Here is a 15,496-nt window from a genome sequence, read left to right on the forward strand (position 1 = left end):
CGCTGTGCTCTTTCCAGTGGGGGGGGGGATGCTTACCCTCATGATCTTTAGCCAGAGTTTCCTCGTGACTGTTGTGCCATAGGTTCCCTGCCAGGTTCGCTTGAGCACCACCTTCTGTTTGGTGTTTCACATTAGCATTATTTGCAGGGGATGCTCTTGAACATTTGAAGCCCTTGATGGATCTCTCCAGGGGGCTACAACTTTTGTTTGGGCTTGGTAGCCAGCCATTGTTTCTAGTTGCTTTCTCTCTCTGCTTCACCAGGGCAAGTAAGTCCAACACCCTCAGATCCTGCTGCCTGGAGACGAGTGGTGATAAGGGGCTCATGTGTGCTAGTACCAATCCTTTTCTCATAACACTGATGCTGCATCCAATGTAAGACAGAGCCTGACACCATTTTCAAAAGAGGTGTTCTCCTCTTTTATATAAATGTCCATTGGCAGAGTATGCAGGTGGCTTTCTCTGCAGGTCGATGGAATTAAACATTTCTGGTAGCCACATTGGTGGACCAGTGAGTTTGGCTGTTCTGAAAAGGCTTCATTAATATATAATATTGCTGCAGAGATGCAAAATGGGTAAGGAGGAGCTTTTGCACAACACAATAGAAAAGTTCCTAGGGTTCGGAGCAGTGTGTACCTGTGGACTGTTGGGGCTTCCCCTGACCTTTTTAATTCTCTGTTGATTGTTTTTAAAATGCAAGCAGGGAAGCAGACTGAAAATGGCCTTGTAACATTTGAATAGTTGAATACAAGTCTAAACAGGCCAGGACCAGGATTTGGAAGCTTTGCCAGATGCTTGTTTTTGACTTGCATCTGAACATCGAGACTTCAGCTGCAGCTGTCGTAATTTCCAGATGCTGCTTCACAAATGATTTTTAAAAGATGAGTAGAAAGAAAATCATGTAAATATTGAACTAGAACCTTGGGAGCAAATGAAATGTGACAGTTAAATGCGTCTTTGCATTTAATGTGCAGGTTTGTTTTTGAAATGAAAATAGCATGAACTACAGAAGGGGGGCCCTGATAATGATTAGGATTGGTAAAGATGTGAAAGGGGAATTTACCATTTCCTCACCTTCTTCATTCCTTGGGAAAATCCCTCACCTGCTGCTATTTGCAGTGGGAGAAAGTCCCTAATTGGTGCCACTGGGGGATTTCCTCTGAGTGCAGACATCAGCTTCAGAGGAGGGATTTTCCTCAGGACTGCAGCAGGGGAGGAAACCTGGTATAGTTCTATTAATTATCAGTCCCATCGCAAAGATGCATTTAACATCTCCTAGTTTGGCCCTAAGTAATATAGTGCAAATTCTAATGAATCTTCTAAGATCAGCAGTTAATAGAGTTAGTACAGCACAGAATCTGGCATGGAATTTCACTGAATGATTGAAATCCATAAGCCAATGCCTAGAGGGTGCATCTGCTGGCATGTGCCATCACTCTGCATCTCCAGGAATGCAAAATGCTTTCTCTCCCTCTCTCCCTCTCTCTCTCTCCCTCGGAGTGTGGCTATGGAGAATCCTTCAGTTATTATTGATCCTGTGCTGGGTAGATTTGTGCCCACTGTGCTGGTCCTATGAGCACTTCTGCATGCAAGGCAGATGGGACACCAGCATGGGCTAAAGTCTGAGTACAGTATGGAGCAAAAACCCTCCTCCAGGTGTGCTCTTATTGTTAAATATATGAGTGGCTGTTTTGGGATCCTTTTATCTGACCTGGTGACTGACAAGATACAAACCCTTTTTTGCCTTGTACTGCAATTTGGTTATAAAGAAGCTGGTAGCTTAGGTTGCTCTTCTCCTGTTTTTAAAGAGGATAAGAAGAGCTGTGCTAGATCAAACCAAAGATCTATCTCTAATCCAGCATTCTGTTCCCACAGCGGCCAGCCAAATGCACCAATGGGAAGCCCACAAGCAGGACATGAGTACAATAGCAGCCTCCAGCTTGTGTTCCCCAGAAACGGGCGTAGAGAGGCATACTGCCTCTGATACTGGAGGTAGCGCAGAGCCATCATGACTAGTAGCCATTGAAAGCCTTCTCCATTAAGTTGCTTAATTCCCTATGACAGCTCCCCAAGCTGGTGACCATCACTATATCTTGTGGTAGCGAATTCCATAGTTTAACTCTTTGCTGTGCAAAGAAGTACTTCCTTTTATCGATCCTAAAGTTTCTTTGGATGACCCCAGCTTCTAGTATTATGAGACAGGGAAAGAGCAAATCTGGGAAAGCTTCAGATAGGACATTTGGTTTGCCTCTGTGCGCCTTGCTGAGGCTGTCCCGCTTGAACGGCCATCTTGTAGGGTGCTCATAAGGTACAGGTGAACGGTGGCTGGGGTTAGTGGGGTCCATTTTCCTTTGGGTTGCTTCCTCCCCTGAGCAGATGCCTCTGTTTCAGTGGCTATCTCTGTGAGTAAACTCAGAACTGTTCTGTGTTTTTTGTTTTGCTTTGTGGGTTTAAAGCCAGGCCATGGGCCCCCTCTGGCCTTTCTAAGTGTACAGAGAAACAGCGGTATCCTTGCAGTCCTCTGCACTGTCAAACTACAAAGTATTAAAGGGCTCTGTGGTGTGTTGGTGAGTGATTGACACTGAGCTGAAGCAGGTGCAGAGAGTGTGGCGGCTTCCTCATAGCTATGGCAGAGTGAACAACTAGACTAGGAAAACAAACTAAGCCCCCCCCCCCCCCTGTGCCCATTGGATGTTTAGGCTTCTGGGTTGTACGGTAGCTGGCTGGTATGCCAAGACTGAACTGGGACCATGTGTGCGTGCGTGTGTGCACATACCTACTTTTCTAGTTTCCTTTTAATGCAAGCTGAACTAGTGGGTTGAAGCTAGTCTCCAATGCACTATCTGCCTTCTGCATACTGCAGGCCTCAGGAGGGTCTAGTAAGCTACATTTGCATTTAAACACCATACACACACACACACACACACACACACCCCTACTTGTATCTATCTTGAATTTCCTTAGCTTTTTTTCTCAGATTGTGCCACTTATGTAAGCTTGAAAAGTCCTGGAAACCTTAAAAAAAATGTGGGGGGAAGATTCAAATAACCATTTAGTTGAGTGTCCTGTCCAACCCCCCTCCAACCCTCCCACCTATCCACCCAGTCGCATACCACCATCCCCCCCCCCCCGCAATCAATTTGAAAAACTCCAGCTCCTGCTGTATCCCAAGGCAAAAACAAGTGTGTTGCATTGGTTGGTGCATGTGAAGTAGTAATAAAGAAGGGAGGATCACCTGAGCATGTGCAAATTTAATTTCCCTACCACTTTATATGCTCAGTGTGACCACAAGGCCAGCTTAGGCTGTAGCACTTTCTCAGTAATTCTCATGAAGACTACTGGAGGGGCCCATAAATCCCATTCTTTCCTGGGAATGAATGCCATATTTGGGAGGCAGGTCTTGGTCAGGGATCTCCTGGACTGGGAGGCTAGGTTCTTCTCAGAGTGGCTTGTCAACACCCTGTTGGTTTCTTTTTGCAGAACAGTGCTTCTGGCTGCAGACCCAAGGAGTCACCATGCATCCCCACCTGTTGAGAGATGTTTCAGAAGCCCAAGATGGCCACATTTCCATCCTGATGGGACAGTGATGATGGACAGCTGTTGGTATTTTTGCCTTGGAAAGGAACTTTGAATGGATTTGCCATGGTGACATGAAAAAGGCCAGGATGGATAACGGACTGTCACAGGGGCGATCCCACATAGGCACTGCTTCTTAGTGAAATTACTCTTTGCCTTTCCTGAGACAAGATCTGGAGGGAGGGGAGGGGGGCAGGGTGGGTGGGGTGGGGAAGCAACCTGAACACTCCCTTTCAAAGCAAGGATGACTTTGGTAAGGTTCCGGAGGAGTTTCCGGCAGGTGTCTCCTCAGGTGGTGCTGTTTTTGCTCTTTGCCTTCTGCCTCCTCAGTGTTTTTGTCTCAGCATACTATTTATATGGATGGAAAAGGGGGCTGGAGCCCTCAGGGGACATTCCCAGCCCAGACTGTGATGAACCGAAGGTTGCCCCTTCACGCCTACTTCCATTAAAGCCCATCAAAGTGGTAGATGCTTCTCGTACAGACCCCTTGGTTCTTGTGTTCGTGGAAAGTCTTTACTCTCAGCTGGGCCAGGAGATTGTGGCCATCTTGGAATCCAGTCGTTTCAAATATCTGACAGAGATTGCTCCAGGGAAGGGAGACATGCCCACGCTGACTGACAAGGACCGAGGGCGCTTTGCACTGATCATCTATGAGAACATCCTGAAGTATGTGAACCTGGATGCCTGGAACCGTGAGCTCTTGGACAAGTACTGTGTAGAGTATGGTGTAGGAATCATTGGCTTTTTCAAGGTACTGGTTTTGATTTGGGGAAAGCATTTGCAGGAGCAGGTGGGGACGGGGAGAGGAAGCATTTGCAGGAGTGGGAGGGGAAGGGGAAGTGGTCTGCTCACTACATGAGGAAAGGATTTGTGCAGCAGTGGAAAGCAAAATTGTCTCTCTGCACAAATACAAGTATGTCTCAGCCAACTCCTGCAGCAAAACGAGGTAATAGAAGGAGAGCTACACTATTTCTGATTGCAGTTCCCTGGCTTGAAATTGTGGAAGGTGATCATTTCTTAATGATCTATGTGTTAAACTCCCAGCAAAACAGAAATCTAGCCCAAAGGGCTGGGCTACTATCTTTTCCCTCTGATGTGCTGGTTTTCTTTTTATGGGTGCAGGGTTGGGGGGGCTTTTAAGATCCAGATCAGGACTTCTGCGCCTTCTCTAGAGTAACAGTGAAAAAAGGAGAGAGGCCTAGCTGCTAGATATGGATTTAAAGTAATGGCTGGGTTCAGATGATCGCAGCAGGGGAAGTAACCATTGTGGCTGCCTCTGGAACCGCCATTTGCATCATTCCCCCCGCTGCAGCATGGGTTGGTGTGTTGTCCAAACACAGTGCATGATGGGGAGTGTCGTACCCACCCTACAACCCAGGACATGCGGTAGAGGTTGTAGGTGGGTACGAAGCTTCTCCTGCCACGTGGTGGGTTTGCATGACATGCCAACCCGCATTGCAGCATGGGGAATAATGCAAATGGTGGTTGAATGCGTGGCACGCACTGGGGTGGGGGGAGCAGCCACGATGGCTCCTTCCCCTGCGGCAATCGCCTGAACATGGCCAATGTCTGTTCTGACCCTTAGATGTTTGTGTACATGTCAGGAAATGTAAGTTTGAAGGTTTGCCACAATGGCATGTTTCTCTGAGTTTTGGCACCACTTATTTGAATGGGCCCTGCCTGATTTGATTTTTTCCTGGGCAGTAACCTACTCATGTAACACTGAGAGAGGTGCAGTATGAAGGCGCCCTAGTTGGCTCATATTTGAAGAGCTGGGGGTACCGGAAGATCTGCAGTCTGCAAAATGTCAGCCTTTCTTGGACACCTTCTCATCGTCGCTGCTTGCTATTGAATGGCTTGATGTCTGGCCAGTGCCAAGCCTGATAAGTAAAAGTGCTGTGTTTTTTAACTGATGCCAAGAGCGGATTTACAAATTCACATCTTTTGAGATGAGGCTACGCTGCTGTAGCTGTGCTGATGACAGGAGAAAGATAACAATAATGGTCCTTTGGGGTGGAGTTGATTAATGTGTGAGGAGAACAGATTGTAACAGGGATTTAGGGGACATCATAGTGCCTCTGTGTAGTGGCTTGAGAAAGCTACCCCACCCTGGATTCCTGCTTCCCTTGGTGGCTTTTGGATTGAGCTTTAAAGGAGGCAGACAGGAGGGATGCAAGGTGAATATTTTACCCTCTATATGGCACAGGCCAGGGCAATCCATGGGGTATTTGTCACAGGTCCACTGTATTTTTGTGCTTGAAGGGGTAAGCCAAGAAGGTTAAGAGTCCAGGAATGAAGGGTGCTAAATGGGGCTTTATTCTGAGACCTGGAGCTGTCCTGCTGGTTTTGATGGACTCTTGCACCGTGATCTTTTTCTCTTCTATTCTGTTTTTCTCTTGCTTTCCTGGCTCATGCCTGGGAAAGTTCATACTATAATAAATTGGTTACATTTTTAAAGAGCCAAAGGAAAGTCTCTCTTGCTTCCTGTCCAACTGGGTTTTAGTCCACTTATACAATTATATCCTTGGGAAATATATGTTTGGCTGTTTAGTATGTATAGTATACGCTCCATGTTAATCAGCTTCCAGAGATTAACGTTTGGATAAAGCCTGTTTTTGAAATTTGTTAGTTCATCACACAAAGTAGTCTGTGTGTGTGTTTCAGAGTTCAGTGATCTCTCCAGTGAGAAGGTTCATAGACCACACAACATGCACATTGCGATAATAAAGGGGTTTAACGCAGTACCCCTCTTTCCCTTGACATAAATGGGAAAGTGAAGGCATGGAAGAATGTGTGAACAGCAGCCTCTTCATCATTGTCAAGATTCCCTCACTCCCATCTTTTAATCCTGTGGGATGTTCCTTGAGAACCATCTGTATCCATCTGATGTAAGCACCATGTGACACCCACCATGATCCTATGAGGTGCAGCTGTGAACACCACTTATTCCAGTATTCTCTGGCTTAGCCCTTTTTTGTGGGTGGGGAAGTGAGAAAATCTGAGTCTGTCTTTGATCTGTCTTAGATCAACTTTCTCTAGTTTCTCATCTGACCACTCAGAATCGGTATCTTTTTATTTTTCTCTCCTTACAATATTTCTAATACGAAGGGCGGTTCCATTAACTCCCCTTTAGAGTTGAGGCATTCATTCAGGTGCTGAGAGCCTGCGTGGTGTAGTGGTGAGAGTGTTGGACTGGGAGCCGGGAGATCCGGGTTCTAGTCCCCACTCAGCCATGGAAGCTCACTGGGTGACTTTGGGCCAGTCACAGACTCTCAGCCCAACCCACCTCACAGGGTTGTGTTGTGAGGATACAACGGAGAGGAGGAGGATTATGTAAGCCGCCTTGGGTTCCTTGGAGGAAAAAGGTGGGATATAAATGCAATATATTATTATATTATTATTATTAAATTTATTAATCGCCCATCTGGCTGGTCACCCAGCCACTCTGGGCGATGTACAACATACAACAAAAACAGTTTAAAACAATAAAATTCTACAATAAAAACATTTTCTAAAATACCCTAACCCACCCCAAACGCCTGCCTGAACAACAGCGTTTTTAATGCACGACGGAAGCTCATTAAAGAGGGGGCATGGCAGAGTTCCCTAGGGAGGGAGTTCCACAGAGCGGGGGCCACTACAGAAAAGGCCCTCTCCCTCGTCCCCACCAGTCTAGCTTAATAAATAAATAAACAGCCCCAGACTCGGTAGAGATTTCAGTTTTCAGAATGCATGGCTGCTGGATTCTCATTCTCTCTAGCTGCTCTTTGTGCCAATGACCCACTCATTTATTTTAGTTGTTTGCTTGTGAATATAGAGAGGGGGAAGCCATTTGGCTTTTCAATTCCATAGAGCAGTTTTTTCTGGGGGCCTGATATGACATATTCAGAAACACATGGAGGTGTGTTCAGAAATTCAGTTCTCTATGCACTGGCCACGTGATGCTATTATGCTCCCTTTTAGGCACTGCCATTACTTACCTTTGGGATAAAATGGGGCTCTAGTTCTTCACCACACTTTCATAACTCCCCTCTGTTCTTTTCTAAGTGTTGGTAGCTAAAAGAGTTTTGGTATATGATGCCACTTTATTAAATAAATACTTCACGCAACAGAACTAAAGAGTAAAAAGGTCACCTCTCTCAAATTCTCTGCAGCCTGCTTCTAAACAGGAACCTCTGAAAATGTTGCAAATGAAAGTGGATCCTGTATCTATGTATATGTCATTCTGAATGTCACAATTTTGACCTAGTTTGTCTGGAGACGTTAAGCCTGTGTCTGGGCTGCATCACTTCGGGTTGCAGATGAGGGCTTGCGTGATGGAATGATTCTCCATACAATTTGGTTTTCTTCTGCATAGAGAATTAGATGTCAGGGAGAAAGGCAAGTCCAAGTTACTCTATGTGGAGAGACATGTTTTTTTAATGGAGGTGCACTTGATCTCATGAGCCCTCATCTGCAGCATGAAGTGGCACAGCCAAACACATGTTTATGACCTCAGTGGGAGTTGGCCACTTGTTCTTATTAGCCCTGTGTGGTAATATCCAAAAAGGAAATCAAGGAGACTTGCTGGAACTGGGCCCCTAACGATCACAGCAACGTGGCTCCCCCACCCCCCGGGTTTGGGAACCAGACCAAAGTCCTACTCTTTCCAGGTTTGGTGTATGATTCAGGCACCTTATTGCTAAAGGTACCTCGGCATGGCAGCTGTGTGTGGGAGGTGGGAAGCAGTGCAGATTGTGAAGCTGGCTGGGGACTCCCAAGCAGTGAAATGGACGCAGACACTTAGGACACAAGTCTTAGTTCAGAGCCAGGGGGCTTGGCATGAGACAGATAGCAGCCTGACAAGTGCTGGCTTCCCTTTTCCTCTAGGTCAGCCTTCCCCAACCTGGTACCTTTCAGATATTTTTGTCTTCAACTCCTATCAGCCTCAGCTAGCACGGGCAATGGTCAGCTTGGGGAAGGCTGCTCTAGATGCTGTTCCATGGCATTTTCTTCCTGAGAGTGGCCATGTTTCAGTGATTGATACTGAGGTCTTCAGTTAATGAAGTTTAGTTACTGAAGTGTCCTCTGAATACCAGAGCATGTTTTTATCATTCTGGTGGCAGGCTCTATCCTTTCTGCTTCCCCTTGTCTTAATTGCTGCCTGACGAATTCCTGTCTAAAGTGGTCATTCAGTTCATGTGATCTCCCTACAGGCCAATGAGAACAGCTTGCTGAGCGCTCAGCTGAAAGGCTTCCCCCTCTTTCTCCACTCCAACCTTGCGCTTAAGGACTGCAGCATCAATCCCAAATCTCCACTCCTATACATCACTCGGCCCAGCGAGGTGGAGAAGGGGCTTCTTCCAGGAGAGGACTGGACAGTATTCCAATCTAACCATTCCACCTATGAACCCGTCCTCCTGGCCAAAACCAAGTCGGCAGAATCCATCCCACACATGAGCATTGATGCCGCACTCCATACCACTGTGGTGCAGGACTTGGGTCTTCATGACGGCATTCAGAGAGTCCTCTTTGGCAACAACCTGAACTTCTGGTTGCACAAACTTGTCTTTGTGGACGCAGTTTCCTTCCTCACTGGCAAGAGGCTTTCTCTCCCCCTTGACCGCTACATCTTGGTAGACATAGATGATATCTTTGTTGGCAAGGAAGGCACGCGGATGAAGGTGGATGATGTCAAGGTAATTACACCTGCCACATCTGAGGTTGGCTATCTGGGAAGATATGGGGGTTGCTGATCTGTGAATCTATTTCTTTAGACTAAAGGCTACAGGTCATTGCTTATTCTGCTGCCCAGGTCACTGTTGTATCCTAATTGCTTATTCTGCTACCCGGGTCATTGCGCTTCTGTCAGCATTGGGAAAATGACACTTAAAATGCAGAATACATAATCATAAGGCCCCCTTGTAATGAAACTTTAATCTAGATGCAGAAACCCATCTCTGCTGTGCTTAAAAATCCATTGTTCACAGCTAGCAGGTTATTGTTTTGCTTGCAAACACTTAATTCGAATTGCTGTAAAGAGTTGCATGCGCAACAGTGTATAGTGGGGTTTCTTTCTGGTTTATTTATTTATTTATTATTATTAAATTTATTAATTGCTCATCTGGCTGATCACCCAGCCACTCTGGGCGATGTACAGCGTATAATAAAACAGTTTAAAACAATAAAATCCTACAATAAAAATGTTTTCTAAAATACCCTCACCCACCCCAAATGCCTGCCTGAACAACCACATTTTTAATGCACGATGGGAACTCATTAAAGAGGGGGCATGGCGGAGTTCCCTAGGGAGGGAGTTCCACAGAGTGGGGGCCACCACAGAAAAGGCCTTCTCCCTCGTCCCCACCAGTCTAGCTGTCCTGGCTGATGGGACAAAGAGAAGGCCATCCGAGGCTGATCTTGTTAAGCAGCCTGTCTGGTGTTGCTGGAGGCGCTCCTTAAGATAGGCTGGGCCGGAACCATATAGGGTTTTAAAGGTCAAAACTAACACCTTGAATTTGGCCCGGAAAACAACTGGTAACCAGTGTAACTCCTTCAGCACTGGAGTGATGTGATCTCGCTGGCAGCTGCCTTTAATCAGGCGAGCCGCCACGTTCTATACCAGCTGCAGCTTCCAAACTGTCTTCAAGGGTAACCCCACGTAGAGTGCATTACAGTAGTCTAAACAAGAGGAGACCAGGGCATGTGCTACCGATGGGAGCAGATGGTCGGGAAGGAAGGGGCGCAGCTGCTGTATCAGTTGGAGTTGATACAGCGCTGTCCGGCTCACAGCTGACACCTGAGCCTCCATGGACAGCTGAGAGTCCAAAATGACCCCCAGGCTGCGGACCTGGTCTTTCAAGGGTAGCCGTACCCCATTCAACACCAGGTCAACATCCCCCAGCCTTTTATTGTTTTAAACTGTTTTATTATACGCTGTACATCGCCCAGAGTGGCTGGATGACCAGCCAGATGGGCGATTAATAAATGGTTCAGTCAGCAGTAGAATTAAAATACCATGAATTAGAACAGAATAGGTATTATTCTGTTTATTGCACAACTCTTGCAGCATCTGATGGACAGGACTATAGTCTACGAAAGCTCAGTTTGTCTTTCTCCCACCGAGTGCAGAAGGCCAGCCAGCATTGGGAGGGCCCTGCCTCCTGGGCCGGGAAGGCAGTCTCCAATTTGATCTTCCGGAGGAGGCGGGGCCTCCCCCAAGCTCGCCAGCATGACTTCCTGCCTCATGGTGGGAGGCAGCTTCTCCGAGGCTCTTGCACAGAGAGAGCAACGACAAAAACAACAGCAACAGAATAAAGGAAGAAAGAAGAGAAGAAGCGGCTCTCTTGCTGCGACGTGGGGGAGGCAACCAATCCTCTGGCACACGGAGGGCCAGCTCGCAGAGGGGATGGACCTAGGAACCCCCCTCCCCAGGCTTCCTGCCCACCACTGCACAGGCGCCAGGGAAGCCCCAACACTCCACCTTATTCCCCACGAGAGCGGAGGGAGCTGACGGCCATGTGGGACCGAGGCCTGGCGCGCCACCATCAGTCCCCACCAGCAGCCCCGTGGATGCACGGAACGAGGCCTGCCCAAATGGCGGAGCCTACAAGGGCTGGCGGTGGCCTCCATTGCTCCCCCCCCCCCCCCGAAGGAGAACAAGAGCGACATGGAAAGGGTGAGTCCAGGCAACAACATGGACCCTGAATGCCCCCCCCCCCCCAACTTGGACGCAGCAGCCGTGCCACAAGGCCCTGCCAGAAGAGCCACCACCCTTCCCCCATCGGGAGTCTAGGAAAGGGCGGGAAATGGAGGACTCTATTCCCCCACATTCTCCGCATTCTCCAGTCCCTCCACTGTCCTGGGAGAAGGAACAGAGGGCTGTCCCCAGTCGGGGCTTGGCAGTCGGGCCAACCCAGAGGGCCAACCCCCACCCCAGCTCTGGGAGGGGGAAAGATCCATGCTGCAACTCCTAGAGGAGGGCATTCGCCAAATCAGGCATAGCCCCCCCCCCCCCCAAATGGGCTGGGCACAAAGAGTGCTCTCTTAGGAGCGCATCCAGGGAAACGGCCTGATGCAAGTGGCGCACGCACTCTCACTGTTCCAGGTTGAGCAGGGGGTTGGACTCGATGGCCTTGTAGGCCCCTTCCAACCCTACTATTCTGTTCTATGATTCTATGATTCTAGGTGCAGCTCCACGGACAACCAGCGCTGTAGATCACACTAAAAAAGGGGATGCAGCCGCACCCCCACACCCCGCTCCAGGAGAAACAGGCGGAGGGAGAGAGATGGATCCCAATCCACCTCATCCAGGCACCCTTCCAAGAGGAAATGCACAAGACCCTTGTCACCCTATAACCACAAAAAGAAGGCAAGGCGGCGCAAAGAGAAGGTGTGGAGGGGCAGATCCCCTTCCTCATCCCCCACTCACTGATCTGACTTCCAGAGCTCCAGATCCCCTTCTCCCAGAGCAAGGTCATCAGAATGTGAGGAGGGAGAGCCCTCAGAAAGAGGCAAGCACAGGGAAAAGCACCCCCAAGGCCAACTTTTCCCCTCAGAGGTCTTTACCAAGCTGATCTCCAAATGCCTCAATATCCTGGAGCTTACAGACTAGGAAGAGACCACGCCTCCCCCCCCACCCAAGGCTGGGCAAAGAGAGCTAGAGCTGGAGCGGTGGCAGCCTTCCCATTGCCCCCCCCCACCTGAATGTGCCAATCCCACTAAGCCTGGAAGAAATACTATGTAAGGAGTGGCCAAAGCCAACCAGATCGAAGGCACTCTACCACCACTGCGAAATGTTCTACCCGCCTACAAGAGGATGCCATGCAGGACCTGGCCACCCTGAGAGTAGATGAACCCATCCCAGCTCTTGACTCTAAGGTTCTCCTGACTCAGAACATGATGAACTCCCCTCAAACCAGCACGACTGAAGGGCTGAGGCAGCACTCTGCAGAGGCTTCAAGGCCTCAGTGACATCCATGCGAGCAGCAGCCATGCCAACCATCATTGCTAGGGGCATCTACATGATGGGAAATGGATTACTCCACGACAGAGACCTAGGGAAGGAGACTTACGAAGTCATGCAAGATATAGCCACGGCAGCGTCATTCCTGGCTGACGCTTCACTGGATTCCTTTCAGCTGTGAGCAAAAGCCACAGCAGCTAATGTCGTGGCAAGAAAGAACATCTGGCTACACAACTGAGGAGTGGATGCCAAAACTAAATCTAATCTGGCGAGCGTCCCCTTCTCAGGTGAGCTACTGTTCAGGGAGGCCCTGGGCAAGCTCCTGCTGGAAACAAAGGATAAGAAGAAAGCTTTGCCAAACCCACTGAAGAAAGCCAACCCACTTCCAGACAAAGCCATGCCCTTTCGTCCCTTCAGGCCATCCTTCCCCTTCTCTTACATGCCCAGAGAGGGCAAATCCAAGTGGCAGCAGGACTCCAGGGCCAAGCTGGGCACCCACAGAGGACCACCCCGGCAAGAGAAGTAACTGGGTAAAGCATGATTCGCCATCTCCCCCAGTGGGAGGGCGACTGCGGGACTTCTCATATGCTTGCAGGCGGCTCTGCTTGGACAGCTGGGTACTGGAAACAGTGGAAGACGGCCACTCCGTAGAGCTCCAGAGGCCACCCAGGGAGGGCTTCCTCAGCTCTCCCCAGCAGAAGGACCCAGCCAAGTAGTTGAGGACTCTTGCAGCAATACAACATCTGTGTCAGATCTGCAGGCAGGGAGGCTGGCGGCCTGGATCCAGACCAAGAAGGAGCTCTGCCTCAGAGAACTGGTGAAACTGCTGGACATGTTGGTTTCATGCCAAAACACCATCCAGTGGGCAAGATTACATGCAAGGCATCGACAGTAATTTCTCCTGGTCTTCCAGATGGAAATAGCACACAACCACAACCCAGCAGTGACTCTCCCAGCAGAAGTCTCTCACTCCCTGTCCTGGTGGTCACACCCACCCAACCTCACGAAGGGTGTTCCCATCCAGACGCTGACGTTCACCACACTAATCACGGATGCTTGCTTCACAGGATGGGGCGCTGTCTGCAAGGACCAACACACCCAGGGCCTGTGGACCAAGGAGGAATCTCATCTCAGCATCACTTTACTGGAACCGAGGGCCACCTGTCTGGCGCTGAGACACCTAGCCCCACAGCTAGAGTCACAGGATGTCCTAATCAAAACAGACAGTGTAGTAGCAAAGGTCTATGGAAACAAACAGGGAGGAAGCCAGGCCAAATTCCTTTAGAGGGAGGCCATAATACTATTCGGATGGGTGCAGAAGCACCTCTGCTCCATCAGGGCAGAGCACCTAACAGGCGTCCTGAACATCCAGGTCGACTGGCTCAGCAGGACGTCCCTAGACCCGGGGGAATGGTCCCTCCCCCCAGACTCATTCAGTTGGCTGACGAGCCAGTTGGGCTTGCCCTGCTTCAACTTCTTTGCCTATCAGCAGAACGCCAGTCTCCCCAGGTTTGCCACCCGCTACCTCACAAGAGGCACCATCGGCTGCCGTGGCCAGCAGATGGCTGCGAGTGCGTGTCTTTTTACGCCTCCCCCCCTTGCCCCTCATCCCAAAGGTGGTCCAGAAGTTGAGGGACCAGTGGGTGGAGCTAATCTTGATGGCACCCCGTCGGCCAAGGAAGCTGTAGTATGCCGCCAACCTTATAAATCTATCTACGGACAAAGCACTGATCCTCCCGGCTCAACATGACCCGCTAACCCAGGGACCGATCACACACCAAGACCCAGGCTTCCTGAAATGGGCCACCTGGAGATTGAGCAGAAACTACTAGGGGACCCAGGCTACTCTTCTGAGGTGGCTTCCACCCTCCTGGCCTCCAGAAGGTCCTCCACTCGTACGAGTGCACCTGGAGGGCCTTCCTCAGGTGGACTCGGGCAACAGGGAGGGACCCCATAGCCACTAATATAGGTGATGGCCTGGAGTTCCTTTAGGAGAGCCTGTTGGCAGACCTCAGAACAAACACCCTAAAAAGACAGGTTTCCACCCCGGGGTCCAGACTAGGAGAGTTAGACGGGGGGGAGGGGATCCTAGATTCCTCAGGACGGCCTCACTGATCAATCCTCCCTTGGTGAGAAGGTTCCCCATGTACTCAACACTGTTCTCAAAACACTGACCAAAGCTCCATTTGAACCCTTAGGGGCAGCTCCCCTTAAGGTGTTGACCCTCAAAACGATTTTCCTTCTAGCCATCACATTGGCTAGGAACGTCTCCGAGCTAGGAGTCCTTTCAGCAGAGAAGGAGCTTCGCATTTTCCACAGGGACAAAGTAGTCCTCTGCCTGGACCCTACCTTCACCCCCAAGATCAACTCAGACTTCCACAGAGCCCAGGGGCTGGTCATCCCATCCTTCTGCCCTCACCCTTCCAACCCCCAGGAGAGGGAGTGGCACACTCTGGATGCCAGACAGGCCCTCAAGTTCTACCTAGATAGGACCAGGCCCCACAGGCAACATAGCGCCCTATTCATGTCCTTTAGACCGTCCTCCATGGGCAAGAAGGTGTCATTGGCTTCTCTGGCACGTTGGCCATGTGAGTGCATCACGCTAGCATACACCTCCAGTGGCCTAACAGTTGCAGAGGGATTATTGGCCCACTCGGTGAGAGGGATGGCCACATTAGCAGCCTTCTGGGGGAAGGAGATCTGCAAGGCGGCCACGTGGTCATCTGTGCATACATTCACACGCCACTACAAGATCAACCTATTTGCCTCTGTGGAGGGCAGCTTCGGCAGGCAGGTCCTCCAGAGTGTCTTAGAATCGTAGCAGGGGGCCAGCCCTGAGGGTTGTTGGCCCACCCAGGGGTGAGCTGCTTTTTCACTTCCCCATACTGTCTGGCTTCCTGCACTTGGTGAGTGAAACGGAAATTCTTAATTCACTGGTGAATTTCTGTTCTCATCAAGTGAAGGAGGCCAGCCAGGCG

General features: G+C 49.7%; 1 protein-coding gene across 1 annotated transcript in view; it reads left to right on the top strand.

Annotated features, from left to right (window-relative positions):
* Nucleotides 1-3,818: 3,818 nt before the first annotated feature.
* NDST1 (N-deacetylase and N-sulfotransferase 1) overlaps nt 3,819-15,496 on the top strand; it is a 41,439-nt gene continuing 29,761 nt past the window's right edge. Inside the window, exons 1-2 of the mRNA XM_084839157.1 lie at nt 3,819-4,325; nt 8,770-9,252. Coding sequence (XP_084695283.1) covers nt 3,819-4,325; nt 8,770-9,252 — 990 coding nt within the window. The remainder of the gene's footprint in view (nt 4,326-8,769; nt 9,253-15,496) is intronic.

The sequence above is a fragment of the Heloderma suspectum genome, chromosome 2 (genome assembly GCF_057233095.1).
Source record: "Heloderma suspectum isolate Gila_16-S chromosome 2, 16-S_ref, whole genome shotgun sequence".
NCBI lineage: Eukaryota > Metazoa > Chordata > Lepidosauria > Squamata > Helodermatidae > Heloderma > Heloderma suspectum.